Here is an 18,570-nt window from a genome sequence, read left to right on the forward strand (position 1 = left end):
CAATTAAAAATAGTTCAAGGATTACATAGTAATTGATAAAAAAACTTTAAAAACATGTTTTCTACTTGGACCACTAAGTAGTACAAAGTTACCTGGACCACCGAATCCTGTGCCTTATTTTATTACATTGCATGATTCTTTGTGTCAAGTACGAAAGAGTAATTCTTAGTCTTTGCGAACCAGCACCCACCTAGGAATGGTAATATATATTCTAATAGAAATATATTTTAAATATATATTGAATTAAAAATTTTTCATTAAATATAAAAGATTCTTAATTATTAAAAAAATTATTAATTAATAATTTAATTTTTTTAACATAAAAATCAGTTCTATTTTAAATTATTATCGAATTATATAATAATATTGTATATTCTTTATAATTCGCGAATAAGGTCGGGTATCTACAAATTAAAAATAGGTAGAATTCGTGTTGGAATATTCTCAACGCACAAATAAGATAAGATTGAGTTTATATAAATATCTCAGTTCGTAAGAAGAATTAGAGTTGAATCCAAATTTTACTCTATCTTACCTATTGGCACCTATACACCCACCGTAGATACTAGACCCAAGTATAGGTGCCTATGAATGCTGGATGCCAATTCACAGACGCTACTCTTTGGTACTTGATACTTTGAATATTTGTCACAAAGATGTAAAATTCAATAAAAAGAGAAATCATTCTCCATATAATTAAAAACAGATGGATTTTACTAAATTCATCTCTTTATTGGCCAAATTTCAGGTGAATTGGGTGAATGCTCACTGAAAAATGAATCCTATTTTGCGGGGACACCAGTACACCGCTATCCAACTCAGCTTATTATTCATGGAGATAGCAAAGTATTCAAAGTAGCTGAGATTGAAAAATTTGTTAACGAGATAAAAATAGATAAATGTGAATCATCGTATTATGTAGTTTCTATCATGGGTCCCAAAGTAGTGGTATGTTTTCTTGCTTTTTTCTACGATGCTATTTTTTTTTGTTAATTCTATATATAATAATTTTGTTTGGTGTCTAATTTTTGTTTAAATTATTTTTTATAATAATTTTAAAATATTTAAAATTTTTAATTTTTATATTTTTAAATTTAAGATTAATTATTTAACTTATGTTAACAATTAAATAATATCTTTTGAGTACCATAACAAATATATTTTTTATTGTTGTTTATTTATTTATTTATTTTTAATTTTTTTATAATAATTTTATTAGATATACATCATTAAAATCAGTCATCATTGATTTAAATACATATTAAAAATAAGTTAAATAATATATATTTATATTCAAATATATAACAACTAATTTTAATAGTTTGATTTTAATGTATAAATAATATTTTTATACTAATAGAAATTAGTATAAACTAGGGGTGAGTATGGATAGCGGATACATGATTATAGCTGAACTCTAATACCACGTCATGAAACCACTCATCCCAAAAACGTAACCTGACAGAATAATGTAACACTAATGATTATATCTCTAATACTTTCTAAACTTTCATTAATTGTACGCTTAGGCCATTGATTCCCTATACTTTCTCTTAGTGAAGAATACCCAATTCAATCTTATTTATTTTTTTTTCAAAGGACACAGTTATTTCTATCTAAAACAAAGGAACACTTCAGCCTTAATAAAATTATTTTTGGACAATACGATTCTTTTGTAAAAAAAATTGCTAAATAGTAACTAGAATTAGTATCGTAAGACTTTTATTTAAAATTTGTAAGGGTTATAAACCCCACAAACTATTATAAATTTATTTTTAAACAAGTTTTCATTAGTGGAGATTAAATAAAAAAGGATAATTATTAGAAGTGGTGTCATAAGATGAAAAAATAATTATAATATAATTTTTTTTAAAAAATAATACAATAATTTTAAAAGTCTCACAAATTATAAATAAAATTTTCACAAAATTAATTTCTTTTATTAATTAACGGATTTTTACCAAAAATATTATATTGTCCCAAAATTATTTTATTAAAAGCTAAAATGCCTTTTTTTTGAAAAAAAATTGTCTTATCTTTTTAAAAAATAAATAAGAACTGAATTTAGTGTTTACTTTATTTTTTAATCACGGATTATATATTTATCTATTTTTAAAATTAGAAGTTAGTATAAACAAGCTTTAGTGTATTCTTTTATATGTAATTTAATCTCATAACATGAATTGAACCATTTATAATAAAGGTATTTTGATACCCATACCCAATCAAATTTACTATTCTCTTCACTTTGATTGGGCAGGGAAGAGCACACTCTTAAATCAGTTGTTTGATACCGATTTCAAAGAGATGAACGCTAAAGATGGACGGCAAGTAGTTCTTGTAATCCCCATCTCCTCTATACAAAGTTATTTGACATGACATGATGGTATTTGCTTCTTTTTAGGTCTCAAACAACCAAAGGAATCTGGATTTCTAGGGGTGCACGCATTGAACCTTGCACACTTGTGTTGGATTTGGAAGGAACTGATGGAAAGGATCTCGCAGAACAGGTTCTCTCGCTCTAAATAGAGAAACTTATATACAGTATTTGAACGTTATTATTTTGATTAAAATTTTTTTAGCATGTTTAACAAATTTTTAATAATAAAATAAAAATATAAAAAATATATATTTTTTTAAAAGCTGTAGTTTATATTTTTTTTAAAATTATTTTAAAAAATATATTTTATGTAATAAATAAATAAATAAATATTTTTATATCGTTATATTCAAACATAATTGATAAATAAAAAAATCCTTTTATATGAAATATCCAAACATTAAATTACCTTTATTTTTTCATAAGATCTTTTAAAAAAAATGACTAAATTTTTTTTTTATAGCTTACCCAAACAAATCTATATAATGGTTAATTACCATGCATAAAACACACTAAAATATCCACAAAACTAATAGATATTTCAATTATAAAATTAAAATTGAATATGATAATTGGATGTGGTTTCTTCAAAAGTAGAAAGACATGTAATTAAAAAGTATTATAATAATTAAATATTAACTTTCATGATAGTTTAAGTTTATTTTTTAATGGTAATTGATAATCTATTGAAAATATATGATGTCATGATTCTTGATAAATTGAACTAAAAAAAATTAGATACTTTTTATTAAGACTTTTTGTCTCTTATTGATTAAGGCTTTCTTACTTGTATTTGTAAAATTTTTTTCCTTGCGCACTGTATTTAAATATAATATAAATATGTTGGTTTATACGTATTTTCATCCTACAACTAAATGAAGGTTATAAAATAAATATTTTAAAAATTAAAGCACAAATAATGTATAGCTATGAATTTTGGACTTTTAAAGTGAAAAATGTAGGTCTAGAATTTGTTTTATTTGACTTTATTTACCGTAGAAAAGTATGTTTAATTTGTTTTAAAATTAGAACTTTTCCTTATCTATACGATATTATTGTGTTATAATTTTATTAATGTATTATAGTTTTGTGTTATGTATAATTACATTTTTGTCCCTACACAAAAAAATATTTAATATGTAGCGCATGATCTTAGCTTGATGTATGCGCTTCTCTGTGGATTTAGATCCTCTAAAGTTTAGATTTTCACTTTAGAGGATAAAATTAAATCTCTCACTATTAAATGTTTTTTCTATCATGTTTTCTCTTAGTCCCACCTATGAAATAAATGGTGATAGATCATACTTTACCCTCTAAAATAAATTTCAAAATTTAGAGAATCCAAATTCCTTCTCTGTAACTAAGAAAAAAAATTTAAACTTTTATTTTACTATTTATTTATAAATGCACATTTTAACATATAATAATTAATTTTAATAAAATACTGGAATGTAAGTTTTGTGTTATTATTTTTTATTTGAATATAAATTTAACAATTTCATCACCTTTGATATTAGACAAAAATTCATATTAATCTTTTTATATGTACTAAACAATTTTAGTCATAATTTCACATAACGTGCAGACTAATCACTACAACAAAACAGCATTTTGGTGACGGTTTTTTTTAATGCTTGGCGACGATTTTTACTGTCACTAAATGGTTTTGCGACGGTTAAAAAAAACGTCACAGATTTGAGCGTCGCTAGTTGACATAATGACGGTTTTGGACCACCGTTGGTAAGGAGTGTCGCTAAATTGTTTGTAATGGTTTTTGAAATATAAAACCGTCACTAATTTGTAACACTTGTAAAGGTGTTTTTTATGATGTATTTCGCGACGTTTTGAAACCGTCGTTAAATTACTAATTCCTGTGACAGTTTTTTCTTATATTTCATAACTATTTTAAACCGTCACTAAGTTACTAGTTTTTATGACCATTTTTAGGTATATTTAGTGATTATTTAAACTGTCACAATATTTTTAGTGACGATTTTTCAATTTAAAACCGTCACTAAGTTACTAATTTCTGTGACAGTTTTTGACTGTTTTAAACTGTCATAATCTCTCCAATATCAATGCTTTCTTTTATTAATTATTGCATAAATCATTTCTATTATAAATAATAATTTATGTGTCTACCAACAAAATAATAAATGGCACTATATTTCAATAAATTTAAACTCAATCGCACAAGTTTTACATAGTCATAATCCATAAAATGTAAATTCAAAAAATCCCAACTTAATCCAAACATATAAAGCTAACAATTGTACTTGTAACTTAATCCTCAAAATTTCTCCGCAACTACTTCGCTTCACCTTCAACCTCAATAGTATCCAGTTTCAACAATTGCTTCACAAGCAACTCTTTTCCTCTACAAATGAGATAATGCAATTATTAGAATGCATTTGGTGAATATTGCTAATAACAATTTTATGAGAATTCATGAAATGCAGTAAATAAACATGCTAATAAAGATTAAATTAAACCATGCTAGAAATCCATTGGTTAAGAAGAATGATCAACAACAAAGCCCCTAGATCATTACTGACAGTGACAATAACAATAAATATTTAAAATCCTCAAAACCAGTAATAATTATAGGAAGCTCAGGATCAAAGCATACAACAGATACATTATGTGTGTGACCTTCCAAAGTCTAGACACAACTTTTAGTCTGATAATCCCATACCTGTTTCATAGGTCTTATCCATGTAATAATTCCAATCTATATATACATAAAAGGCAAACAAATCTTAGCAAAGTGTAAAGAAAATGGAAAACAGAAAGCAAACTTTTGTAGTGTGATCATCAGATCTAGTTATTAGGTAAGGTTTGTCACCACCTGTAAAGTAATCAACACAATTCACTCCTTTCTGATGAGCATCCAATGTAAAATTAGGGTCTAGAGAGCCAAGATTCCAAATCTGCAAGGAAGATTATGGCATTAATGCCCTATATTGCAAATTTCTAAAAAAAAAACAGCTAGTGAAGTTGAATCCTTTAAAAATGATATTAGTATAATTCAAATGCTCATTAAATCTTAAACTATCTTACAGGTTAGATATACCTTTTACTTTTTACCTAAAAAATAACTCAGACTAAAAAAATTATAAATCATAAATAAACCAAGAGCTGTCATCTAGTAGCCTTTGGTGATCTGATACTTCTTCATCACATGATGGAATTTTTCACTGGTTTTAGGAATATGCTGCAAGTACAGACAAGAGACATTTGTATTAATATCCTAATTGGAATTCTATAGCTACACTTACATATAAAGCACTAAATTCAATATATTCACTACATAAACACTTGGATCAGAAGCTACAATCCTTCAACTCAAACAGAGTTACCCAAATAGTATATCATATACACTTGGATCATAATGCTTTTTCAACATGAGATTAAATATCTAGTTTTGTTTGACCTTGGGGAAAAAATGATATCCAACCCCAATGCATTAACCTTGGAACATGCAAATCTTTGAATCACAACCTTTTTTCCCCTGAAAAAGAAATATAACAAAGAAATATACCAATAGCTTTAATTTTAATTTTAACATCATGGGGACCTAAAATTGAAGATTGTTGATCATCACAATACTCAATACATGAGCTTCAATCACTTTTATTAGATACCATGAGTGTATAAGTTAAATGTCTTGAAATTTTAATTATGGATAAGATCAATTTATCTAAAGAATGAAGTGGATATGGTTGAATTGATAGATTTTTAACACCAAGAATCCAAGATAGAAAGGTGAAATCCCAGACTAAAGTTCGGCTAATTTAATTAGCTTTTCCATCTTTAAAGTAGCAATTTACAGAATTCAAGAAGTGCACTAACCAGATCATGATGTCGCACAAAAATATTAAAAAAATCAAGAGAAGAAATAAGAAATTGAGCATTCAAAGAAATCTAGTTAAAGCATTTCATCGAACGTGTTGAGTGCTAGTAAAATTAAAAAGAAACAAGAGATTTCAAAGTAAAAGTTGCAAATATCAATATGAGAATATAATCATTATGATAAATTACAGCAAAATAGAGCACCAAAAACAAAAATTTTAGATATAGTCAAAAAACTTCTTACATGGCATCAATTTCATCCCATGTCATGGTCTCCAGGGTCAAGAATATGCAGATCATTCAAAAGAGTCCCCTTTGCATGTTGTCCACCAAAAATTACTAAGCTTGTTCCAACAGGGTTAGCTGATTGGCCTCCACGTGACACCTAGGAAACCAACATGATAAAAGGGCACTTAACAAGCCATTATTGAATTTCTATAAAAATAGAGGAACATTCATTGCTAAAACTCACAAATTTATCTTTCTATTTTGTTAGTCTTAGAGAAATACTGATGTGAAATGTCACGTACTTCTAGTACAAGTTCTAAGATTTTACAAGGATTCTTAAGATAAAAATTATAAAAGAATAAGGGATACATACTGGAGCTTTGCCAGAAGTCTTCAAAGTTGACCAAGTTGAAGTTTGTATAAATTCTGTAAAATAGTACAATAATATATTTTTTTAAAATTATCTATCATTTAGTCTTTAAAAAAAATTAAAAAATAAGTAACTTTTCATAAAAAATAAGTAACTTCTTATAAAAATATATATTCAAATTAATTAAATAATATTATTTAAATAAAAAAATTGACTAAAAACTGAAAATTTAGAAAATAAATAGCATTTCTCTTATTATATAAAACAAATATAAAATTGAAACGTGCTTCTGCCACTTGAAATCAAGTTCGAAGTCCAAAAAATACTAAAGACTTACAACCAGTCATCCAAAAAATATTAAACTAAAAAGCACTAATTCTGGTCTAAAACTGGTATTAAAGAGAAAGAAAGCACTAGTAAAAATAGCAGCAGCAGTAGTCTCGCAATGTGAAATATATTAGCAATGGAGAATTGGAAATCTCATATATATATATTAGCAATTCCATTTCTGTCTCATGACACATATGCTACATTAATTTATTTCCTATAATATAGAAGTTAGACACCTAAGTCAATATGAACACAAGAAAGTTAGTAAGAGATAGTTTTTTTATACTAGTAGTGATGGTGGTCTTTTGCTTTTAGCTTTTGCTATAAATTAGTCATCAAGCTCACATCAAGTTTATAGGTGCACAAAAACAAAACTATCAGGTTTTACAAGGATGGACATGAGATAGAGAGATGAAATCTAAGACTAAAGTTCAGCTAATTAGCTTTTCCATTTCTAGTATAGCAATTTGCATAATTCAGGAAGATGACTAACCGATTCATGATGTCATCAAGGCACAAAAACATCAAAGAAATCAAGAGAAGAAATAATAAAGGGAGAATTCAAAGAAATCTAGTTGAAGCATTTCATCGAATATGTTAAGTGCAGAAAAAAAAAGTGAATTCTATACTCTTAATACTGTTACATGCACACAAACAAAGTAAAACAAAACACAATTGCACGATATATAAGTAAAATGGAGAAGAATTATGACCAGAACAGTTCCGAGATTGTAAATTGCCTGATGGAAATCAAATTATAAACTGAATAGCTGCACGGAACTGCATTGAAGAATATTGGAAAGTTAAAAAGTGGAAGAGAGAATAAGTTATATGCTAAAGGACATAGTAAATGTAAAGAACTGGTTTGCAAATTCTATCTGGTATCCTCCTATAACTTTTGTACCTTGCTGATAGCAGTTCTTACAATCTGATTTACAAGATGATGAATGACTTCGGTTATCATAGTAATATTAACTAATAAATAAAATGAAATTTAAATACCTGAAAAATTTCTAAAACATCTCGGAACAAGTTTATCTGACTATTAAGATCCTTTTTGGCAGAATCCTTGCCACGGGATGAATGAGACTGTTTAGCCCAAAAATCACACAGCACGATATTTCTCTATAACTGAAACTTGAAAGTAGTAACTAGTAGTAGTAAGTATTGAAAGGATAATGACAAACAAAAAAGAATTCTCAAAATTGTTCATTAATAGTACTCAGAAACTCGGTTAAAACGGAGCACAAATTAAACCAAGATCCACTAACAATATCATTCTATAGACCTAACACAAAAGAAAATAGGTTGAAGCATTTCATCGAACATGTTGAGTGCATCCAAAGAAATAATAAATAGAGCATTCAAATTAAAGAAATCTGGTTGAAGCATTTCATCGAACATGTTGAGTGCAGGTAAAATTAAAATGATATAAGAGAATTCAAAGAAACAATCGCAAGTATGAACATGAGGATATAATCATAACAGTAAATTGCAGCAACAACAAAGAAACTGCAGGAAAAAATATAGTAAAAGAACAAGTAAATACTCACTATCAGTGTTCAGTGGGGTTGGAAAAGAAGAAAAAAATCGCTAAATGGAGAATTAGGGTACGGTTCGCACACATAAAATAGGAGAAGAGAAAGGACGACGCGGGGGACGACGAACAGTGAAAGGCGAGCGTGAAGCGCAACGGTGAACAGCGAACGCGACTGCGACGCAGCGACGGTGAACGGCGAACACACTGTGACGGTGAACGGTGAATGTGATCTGCGACGGTGAAGGTAATGGTGTTACTTTTCCTGTTTCTCGTCTCTTCTCATTTCATCTCAAACAGCAGAGTAAAAGGAAGAGTGAAGAGAGATAAATTTCATTACTGACTGTCAAAAAAATTATATTATAAGTGTCACAATGTTAATTAATGGAGACCCTTAGAATTAGGGTCACAAATTTAATGTAGCTATATAACTAATTTAGTGTAGTGAATCTAGTTTTTATAATTAGAATTAACTAACTTATGTCTTTAAGATTTAAGTTAAAGTTATTAATTGAAAAAGATTTTATAAGAAAATGTAAAGTTAACTTTGTAATGTATTTATCGTATATTTATTAAAATAAAAATTTAAAATTTTTGTTAATAATTATTTTAACATGTATTTTAAAAATAAATGATAGATTTTCATTTAAAATTCGAAAAATTAGGTGTGGAGAATTGTTTAAAATTTGCACTCTGATATGGAGCAGTTAATATTTAAATTTTTTTATTATTTTAACGTGCGAGTTTGCCATTGGTGAAAAATTATAACATAGTTAAGGGTTAATAATTCTGCTTTGATTGCTTCCTTGTACTGAAATTATTTTTATTGCAGGATGATATTTCATTCGAAGGTCAGATTGCTCTATTTGCTCTAGCGGTCTCAGATATAGTTCTTATAAACATGTGAGTTCTCTTTTTGTTTAATTTTAATAAATTGATAGTATAATACATTTTTAGTTTAATTATTCTTTTAATTTTTATTATTTTATTAAATTTATAATTAAATTTATTTATTTATTTTTTAATTAAATTCATATATTACATTTAATTTTATAATTAAATTTTTTATATATAAAAATTATTAAAATTAATAGAATATTATTTTAAAAAAATATATAATTAAGATCTAATTAAATTTTAATTATAAATATTTTTAATTTGTGAAAAAATATTCAATTAATTTTAATATTTTAATATTATAAAATTAAAAATAATATTAAAATTTAATTTAAAAAAATATATAAAGACCTAATTAAAAATTTAATAACACTATAATTACAGCCGTCTAATTAAACCAAAACTTTTTAGACACTTAACCAATTATATTCTTCTTTTGTTATGCAATGATTGTGAAGGTGGTGCCATGACATTGGCCGCCACAATGCAGCGAATAGGCCACTTTTGAAAACTATCTTTCAGGTATAATTTGGAAGCTTATCAGCTACAAATAACTCACTTGAATGCTGAAAATCAGTCGTTTATTGAATTGCATGCTCATTTTTTCAGGTCATGATGAAATTGTTTGCTGGACGCAAAATAACACTGTTTTTTGTCATTCGCGATAAAACACGGGTGCCTAAGAAAAATATAGAGTTAATTCAGTTTTAAAGCAACTGTGCATTTATTATTGAAAAACTATAAGTAGAAAATGAAAATATTAAACAATGTGAATAATAGATATCGGATGTTCATTTTACTAGGTGTATAGATGGTTATTCTAATATTAAAATTTAAATAGAAAATTTAGAGGTATAGTGTGTTTTTATTTGATTGGTGACTGACTATTCATGATGTTAAAGAGAGTCATTGGTTACCTAGCATAACCTTTTTTTTTTTTTTAATGTTAATATGATGACCTTTCTTTTTATAGACGCCATTTGAAAGCTTAAAAGAGCTTTTGGTAACAGATATGGAGGAGGTAATCCAGTGATTTTAGCTTCATATAATGTCACTGAATTGTTATATAATTTCCGTTATCCTTTATGGCTTTGTCAATTTACTCTTTTCTCTACAGATGTGGGAAAGTGTTACAAAATGTAAATCAGACTCTAACAACGAGGTCGCACTCACTGATTGTTTCAGTGTAAGATCATCATTGTTAAACTTACTGAGCGCTTCTTTTGTTAGCATAATCTACTGGCAGCTCGTATTTCGTAACAACTATATTTGTATTTGGAAACGGTTCCAGGTTGAGGTCGTTGCTCTTCCGAGTTTTGATTATCAAAAAGAGCAATTTAAGGAGGAGGTATGAACCGTGGGATAACAAGAGGCAGAGCCTCATGTAAAAAAATTAAAGGGGGGCAATTTTCCCCCTACATTTTAGTTTTAGTTTTTTTTTTATAAATTATATATAAATTTCAATTTAACTCCCTTAAAATGTTTAGTTTAGTATCTTTTATAATACAAAATTATTTTTTGTCCCTCCCTAAAGTTTAGTCTATGCGAATAACTCTTCGGCTTATGACTTGCTGTGTAGTTGAATGCACCTCATATGAAGTTATGATTATCTCTCATATTTGATAATTTATTACATCACTTTTCTACTTCTTTTGGATTATTTCCATTGTAGGTTGCGGAATTGCGGGAAAAAATCTGCGATATTGCTCGGGACTCGAATGGAGTAGTTCCTGCATCAGACTTTCCGTACAGTTGTCGGAAAATCTGGGAAATGATTAAGGCAGACAAGGACCTCGACCTTCCTTCTCATAAGGTAATTAAACCTCAGATGGTTCGTTATGGTTCCTAACATATGAAAGCAGTATTGAACTATTGTTAATTCTCGTGTTTTGTCTTCGTGTGCACGAAATTAATTCTTGGGAAATATATTAGCAAATTTTCTTTCAAGGACTAATGTCTGTTGAAGTTTTATCGCTTGATCAACTTGTAGGTTATGCTTGCTACTGTCCGATGTGAAGAAATTGTCCGGGAGAAGTATAAAGCTGCAAAGGAGGTATTCAGAGCACTTGAAAAAAAGGGGACTCATATTTGACTGAATTAATTGATTGATTTTATTCAATCTACCAACATAAGATATAACTGCTACTGCTGTTTAAAATTTCATAATAATGAAGTTAATTATTGCCTATATCCTTGATCTATGAACCTAATTAATTCTAATTATTTCTGCATTCGTAATTACTAATGCTAGGGAAGTTTCTTTCAAATCAGGAATTGCATGAATTGGAAGAGGATATGAAACGTAGCCCTACTGAATTTTTGAACAGGCTCAGTTCACAAATTGATACTTGTTTGTCAGAGTGAGTATAATTCACTTTTCATGACACCATAATATTAAATTCTTTGTTCATATTAGACTGCTAGTAGTAGCAATGGTTTTGATTGTTCAATGTGTTGGAAAAAAAAGGCTTCATACTTTCGTCCCACTTTAGTTGCAATATCCTAAGATTTATTGTTTTCACATTAATCTAGGTATGATGCTGAAACTACTTATTATCATGAAGGTCCAAGATCTACATTCAAAATTGAACTTAAAGAAAAATTGCTTGATCAGGTAAATTGTTTTTACTTTTCTTGCAGTTATGTTAGTTCAACCACTTCTTTTTCGTCATTGTTAATTAATTGATGACTGTTGAAAGAAAAGCAAAAATGGGTGTTATATTAATGATTATTGGCCCAGTTATTATGCATATTAATCCGTAGAGTAACGACGTGGTAAGATGGACTAATATAATGACTATTACCTTAAATTGTTTATCGGCTATCTGATATTATAATTAAAACGTTTCACTTCAGTTTACTTCTTAAAAAGCTTTTGAAATACTTAAGTGAATTTTGAATTAAAATTTTAAAGATTTCGCTGGAAGATAATTAAGATAAATAAGTTTTAATTGTAACATCAAATATTTATTAAAAACAAGCATATCGTTAACAATTTTATGATGAAAATAAAGTTAAAAACAAATCTAAATCACTGAATGCTAAATTGAGAGACCAAATTAAATAAATTGAAATTTTGATGATTAAATTAAGACACTAATATATATAAATTTAGGAACCAATTCAAATATTAAGTTATTGTTTGGCCAATTCATTTTGTTCATGAAGTTCATAATGTCCTTCTAATTTGTCAGCTTTTTAAACCAGCACTGGAATCTGCCTTCGAGCTTATACGATCTATAATTTTGGACGACTTCAAGCAAACATTTCAAAACGCATTATTGAATCAAGTGGAGGATTTTTGTGCAGTTGCTAGTTGCATTGAGGCTTCTTTGTCTAACTTCGACAAACCCTGTCCAGGTGCACAATTCTTTTTATTATTATTATTATTATTATTATTATTATTATTATTATTATTATTATTATTATTAACTATATTAAAACTAGCTTATTGTTGTGCGAAAAACTAAATTAATTAACAAATTATATTATATAGTATATATTTTAAAAGTGTTGTATTATTTAAAAATTAATTAGATAATATATAAATTAATATTAAATTTAAAAATTTGTTTGTAAAAAATATTTACAATTTGTATATAATTTAATATATTATTCAAAAAGAAAAAATAAAAAATATATATAACGATAAATCAGTTTTTATAATCACAGTATTTAAATTTTGACACTTTAGATCACATTTTTTATTATGGTAATAGATTATTTTATGGTTACGTGTAAAAATTATGACTATAACTTATTTTGGTTATTTTTTTGTAAAGCCGTGACAATAGTCTAATTTATAATCACAATTTTAATGTGTTCATAGTATCTATGATCACGCTATTTTAAAATTATGACCATAATTTATTTTATGATCATCTCTATTTTAAACTATAACTATAACTTATTCTATTTTATAAAATTTATTTTTTTAAACATAATCATATCTCAAAATTACCATTATCCTAAAATTGGAGTACATGGTTGCTAGCTTTTGATTACTGTTTGAGATGTTAAACTTTATAAATCTCTCCAAATTTAGCTTTTGAAATTTTCATGCAATTATGATTTCAAGTGAGTTGCGGAGTTAAATACATTAACCTTGCAGTTGCAGATGTTGTCATTGAAATGACAAATGAGCACAAAATTGGAGTAAGGAAGGTATTGCTGTGTGATATGGTTACTTCATCGTGTCAGGTATTGATCAATCATGTCTTAGTGTTCCCTGTCCTGACTATCTTTAACTCAGTAATTAGTTATATATGTTCATGGAAGAAAATCCATGTCAGTTTCATATTCTTATTAGGCTTTGGAAGTTGAAACTTAGCTTAAGTGTCATTAGTATAGAATCATCTAAGCATAAGAAATAGGTTGATGAAAATATTGTTGACACTTCTTTCAAATAATAACCACATATCAAAAGTGAAAATAAAAGATATTTTTCATGGTTAGCAACGGTTACAATAACAAATAGAAATATTTGGTAACCAAAGAAAATTAGTAAAAAACAGCCATAACCATAATTTGTCTTATTTAACATTCATTAATTATTGCGATAATTAATAAATGCTAAATAAAGTAAGTTATGGCTGTTTTTTTTTTGTCTAAAATTGTTTTTTGTTTAACCATTGTTGAAATTAGAAGAGTTTTTTTTTTCTTTTATAGATAAGTAGTTTCGACAGTGCATTAATAAAGAATAGTTAATCGTTTTATATTTATTACTCTTATTTTTATATTTTGGTTATAATTTTTAGTCATCAATTCAAATTTTCTTAGTTTAATAATTTAATAATATACTTTAACTCATATTTTTAAATATTAATAACTAATTAATGACCAAAAATAATAAATTCAGATAATTTTTAACATTCATCTTATATATATTAGTCTTTTCTATTGTGACGATAATAATTTACACATTAGTAATATATTATTTCTTTATAGTTACTGCAATATTTCTACGGAATAATTACGAATTTTAACATGGTACTAAAATAATGATGTTCTCCTTGAACTCGCCCAAATTCTTCCATTGTGATTGATTTTCTGTTGAGAGTAATGTTTTCATTCTTGGTTGAAACTAATATTTCTATAGTTTCTTCTTTTTCTAAACATACAAATACTTGTTTGAGTTGTTTATTTTTACTGTTAAGCATTCACTTGACTAGCAATACATACTGTTCTTTTTAATTTAAAGACAGTTAAGTATGCGTTTTTTTTTCTCTTTTTAGTAGTACAAATATTTTTCATAATAGGCCGCATTCTTTTATCTTTTACCAGTAGTTAGAAGTATTTTTGAAATATATGCGTGAATCGAATCGAATTTGAAAATAAAAAAAATTATACAAATGATACCTTTTGTTACCATTTTACAAAAAATCATTTTTAACTTGGTGTTTATAAATTAGTCATAAATTAATTAATAATTTTTTTATAAATACTATAAATTATAAGAAATCCGATAAAATAATAAAGAGATTAGAAAAATAATAAAGAAAAATAGAAAATTATGCATTTGCATGAAATGATTGTTACCGATTTACAACCGCTACAAAATTAATAATTGAGCTACTCCACGAGAAAGAGAAGAATTGGCAACTAACACATAAACAAAGAGTGATGATTATAGAGTTGTGTTACATTCGTACTTGCCAACTTTCAAATGTTGTTCTTTGCGTCCTCTTATTGCATGTCTATGAGATTTCTGCTATCTTCAGCCTTAATCGTTGTTCCATTGATACTTGTGTCTCTTTGTCCTAGTCATGCTATTCTCCGACGAGGCACTCTAACTATGAGGTCCTTTTTATCATTAATGTTGTCTTGTTTTACCAGTTTAAACTTTTGAAATGAATAATTTTATGACAGTTATTTAGATGTATCCAAAATCCCTAAGTTGCTTTGCTAGTCTAAATGGAGATCATTTTATATTTTCAAGGGTTAAATTATAACAAGCTTAAAGCTTAGTAAACCTATAGTAGAAACCTTTAGTAGGTAAGTCGGAAATTTTATTTGTAGCTTAAAAATAAAAGGTTGAAAACTTGTACAATATTTTGTAACTTGTGAAAAACTTGAAAAAGTATTGCTATTCCTAGAAAGTTTTCTGACGGTAGTGCCACTGCAGGAAAAACTAAAAGAAGCCTTGACCAGATCCATTGAAAAAGAACTGTTTGGTGAAGTTATTAAAGATCATCCTTGGAAATCAATAAGGGAAGTTGTGACGAATAAGGTGCAATCAACTGTTGGACAATTATTTGAGGCACTTACTGGGCTTGACATAGATGGATACACAAGGAACCAAATGATTGAGAGATATTAGAGGACTACGCAAGGGTGGTTGTAGAAGAAAAGGTTAGGGGTGAAGCTGAAAATGTTGTGATGCGAATGAAGATATGTTTTGAAAGCAGGTTTCTGAACTGTCTTTGTATGGGCAAAGATGACATTCCAAAAGCCACCAACTCTGCTCGCCGTTATGTATGGCCATGAATAATATTTCTTTAAATGTGTTGAGTCCATGTTGTATTCTTATATGTTCTTAACCAATGTCTTAATCCTATGCAGTGTTTGACATTACTATCTATTTTGGCTGCAATTCGTTTGGATGATGATGATGATGATACTGATGACATTGAGAAAAAATTAGAAGCTGAATTGTTGGATTCATCAAGCAGCAGTAGCGCAAAGTTTGATCCAGTGTGGCTAGCTTCTGATAGTTGGGAACAGGTTCGTTTTATTTGTTGCTTGATTAAAGGGGAGTTCAAAAAAAAAAAAAAAAACTAGTATAACCAAAATAAATTGAAACTGCTTTAAATAAATCAGTGTTTTTAAATAAAAAATTAAATTGAAATTATAATTTTTTATAAATCGAAATTTATAACGCACAGAATATTTATTGATATAGACAATTTTATACATCTTGGATATTGTGACTTAAGGCACATTAAACATATTTTGGGTATTCTGATTTTTAGGTTGCATTTGTTTTTGACACTAAGAACAAGACATAAAGGACAGAAACATAAAATTTAGTGTTTTTTGTGATAAACAAGAATAAATTATTAAAATTCAACTTATTTTTATTTTTATCATTAAAAAATTTGAGAAGAAAAATATAATAATAAAAAATTAACAAAAATAATTAAAAAAATAAAATAAATTATCTCTATTATTAGTGTCTCCTCGTCCATTCCAGAGGATGAACATAAAATATACTTATTCAATATCTCTTAACACAATGTCTCTATATATATCTCATCTGTCAAATACGATTTTGTATCTTAATGTCCCTGGTATTCCATCACCGTAAACAAACGCAGCCCTAGATATGATTCAACCAAAAAAGGGATGATTCTATTCGATGGGATATCAAATTTTGCACTTATTCTGCTGGATGAGTGATCTTATATATCATTTGAAGCCCCGAGAATGATTTTATCTAGTGCTGATCATATACCCTGATCAAACCATATTTTAGTTTCCAGTGTTGTTTCAAGTTTTTCACTTTTTTGCGTAGTTTTATTATTATTATTATGATATGGCAAGTTTCTGCACCTTTGGTATGGATACTCATGGTGGCCAAGTTTTTCTATGTAGATTCCATCCTGTCGGACATTGATTGGACCTCGCTCATGCAAAAAGGTGTGGGATCAATTCATGCAAGAATCGGAGATCTTTATCTCCAAGGCGCAAAGAAAGTTAAAAAGGTTTGTGCTATCTTTCATATCTTTCTTTCTAAAAATTTCAGAGCTTTTACTTCAACATTGACACCATATATGTATCTACTTTAACACTATAAAGAGTTGAAGCAGTGAGCTAAATACACAACAAGATCTGTATTGTTAGCACCTTTTTCATTTGTAGTGTCCATGAAGGAATTCAGATTCTAATATACCCTTCTAAGGTTTTGTTGATGTATTTACTTTTTTGCTGCAAAAAGTTTTTGCTGATATAATAATACATGACTAAATGTATATGTTGGTCCTTGACAAGAATATATATATTACCGATTCTTATTTTGTTGACATTTTTTGTTCCAAATAATTTTCAGGATGAACTTATAAAGGAATGGGCTAAAGAAATTTTCAAAATATGTGGGCACTTGATGATCGGAAAAGCGTGGGAAGATAGACATAGACAGAAATACTGAGACTGAAAGATAGAAATTGAGAGACATAAATTGAAATAAATTTTAGTATTGTATTTAGTGTAAAGTGGAAGTCAGAGATTGAAATAAGAATAAAATTTTAATTTAATTTGCATAAAAGATAAAGTTAAAATTAATTAATTGAAATATAAGTATTTGTAATTTGTTAGATTTCTTTAAAATTTTATTATTTTTAATTTTAATTTAAATTTAATTTTTTATTTTTTATTTTATTAATATGTATAAAATTTGGAATGGTTAAACTTTATGTTTGCTTGAAAATTTTTTATTTTTCTGCGGGTAAAGTTAAATAGAGTAAGGTTTAGAACTTTAGAATGCGAGTAGAATTAGAGTTGAGAGATTCTCTAACCCGCAGATAGAGTAGGATAAAATTTAAAAAAAAAATTCAACTTACTTATAAGATTAAAGTTGAGTCCAAATCTTACCCAATCTTATCATTGTCAGCGCTACTCTCATATTATGTTTCGAATTTAGCTTAATCCATATATCTTTCATGTTTTATAGGAATACCAACCGCACTACTAGAAATCAAGAAAGAGAAAGTAATAAAAAAGGTTAACTTTGTGGTTATAAACTTTTGTAAAATTTTTTTTTATGGTGGTGCGTACTTCTCATTTAGTTTGATAATAGATTGCATCAAATTTTTATTTGCCTTTTGATAATAGATTGCATCAAAACTTTCTCAAAAGAACTCATCAAGAAAGTGAGTCGTTTTTGGCAGAAAACAAGAACATTAATTCAGAACAATGAAAAAAACAAAATAGTTACACAATCATGGAGAAATGAAATTCACTTACCTTCAAACCCAAGAA

The 18,570-nt window shown here is 27.5% G+C and overlaps 1 protein-coding gene and 1 long non-coding RNA gene across 2 annotated transcripts; one reads left to right on the forward strand and one right to left on the reverse strand.

The window, feature by feature from the left end:
• The first annotated feature begins 591 nt into the window (after nucleotides 1-591).
• LOC112708763 (protein ROOT HAIR DEFECTIVE 3-like) lies at nucleotides 592-15,913 on the forward strand. Its single transcript, XM_072201921.1, has 14 exons — nucleotides 592-625; nucleotides 749-943; nucleotides 2,255-2,327; nucleotides 2,405-2,510; nucleotides 9,530-9,600; nucleotides 10,053-10,116; nucleotides 10,886-10,942; nucleotides 11,267-11,407; nucleotides 11,585-11,647; nucleotides 11,866-11,954; nucleotides 12,127-12,208; nucleotides 12,789-12,954; nucleotides 13,706-13,794; nucleotides 15,719-15,913. Exons 1-14 carry the CDS (start codon nucleotides 592-594, stop codon nucleotides 15,911-15,913), a joined length of 1,425 nt encoding a protein of 474 aa, XP_072058022.1.
• On the reverse strand, nucleotides 4,576-9,026 carry LOC112710089 (uncharacterized). The gene is made up of 5 exons (XR_011865084.1): nucleotides 8,163-9,026; nucleotides 7,874-7,940; nucleotides 6,834-6,886; nucleotides 6,477-6,617; nucleotides 4,576-5,594 (listed from the first exon to the last, which is right to left on the reverse strand). It is a non-coding gene; the product is annotated as an uncharacterized lncRNA (long non-coding RNA).
• Nucleotides 15,914-18,570: the final 2,657 nt, after the last annotated feature.

The sequence above is a fragment of the Arachis hypogaea genome, chromosome 9, assembly GCF_003086295.3.
Source record: "Arachis hypogaea cultivar Tifrunner chromosome 9, arahy.Tifrunner.gnm2.J5K5, whole genome shotgun sequence".
Lineage (NCBI taxonomy): Eukaryota > Viridiplantae > Streptophyta > Magnoliopsida > Fabales > Fabaceae > Arachis > Arachis hypogaea.

Coding starts and splice junctions, on each gene's coding strand:
- LOC112708763 (XM_072201921.1), top strand. CDS start 592: ATGCTGGATGCCAATTCACAGACGCTACTCTTTG. Junction 944..2,254: donor TTCTATCATGGGTCCCAAAG/TAGTGGTATGTT, acceptor TTCACTTTGATT/GGGCAGGGAAGAGCACACTC. Junction 11,955..12,126: donor ATTGATACTTGTTTGTCAGA/GTGAGTATAATT, acceptor ACATTAATCTAG/GTATGATGCTGAAACTACTT.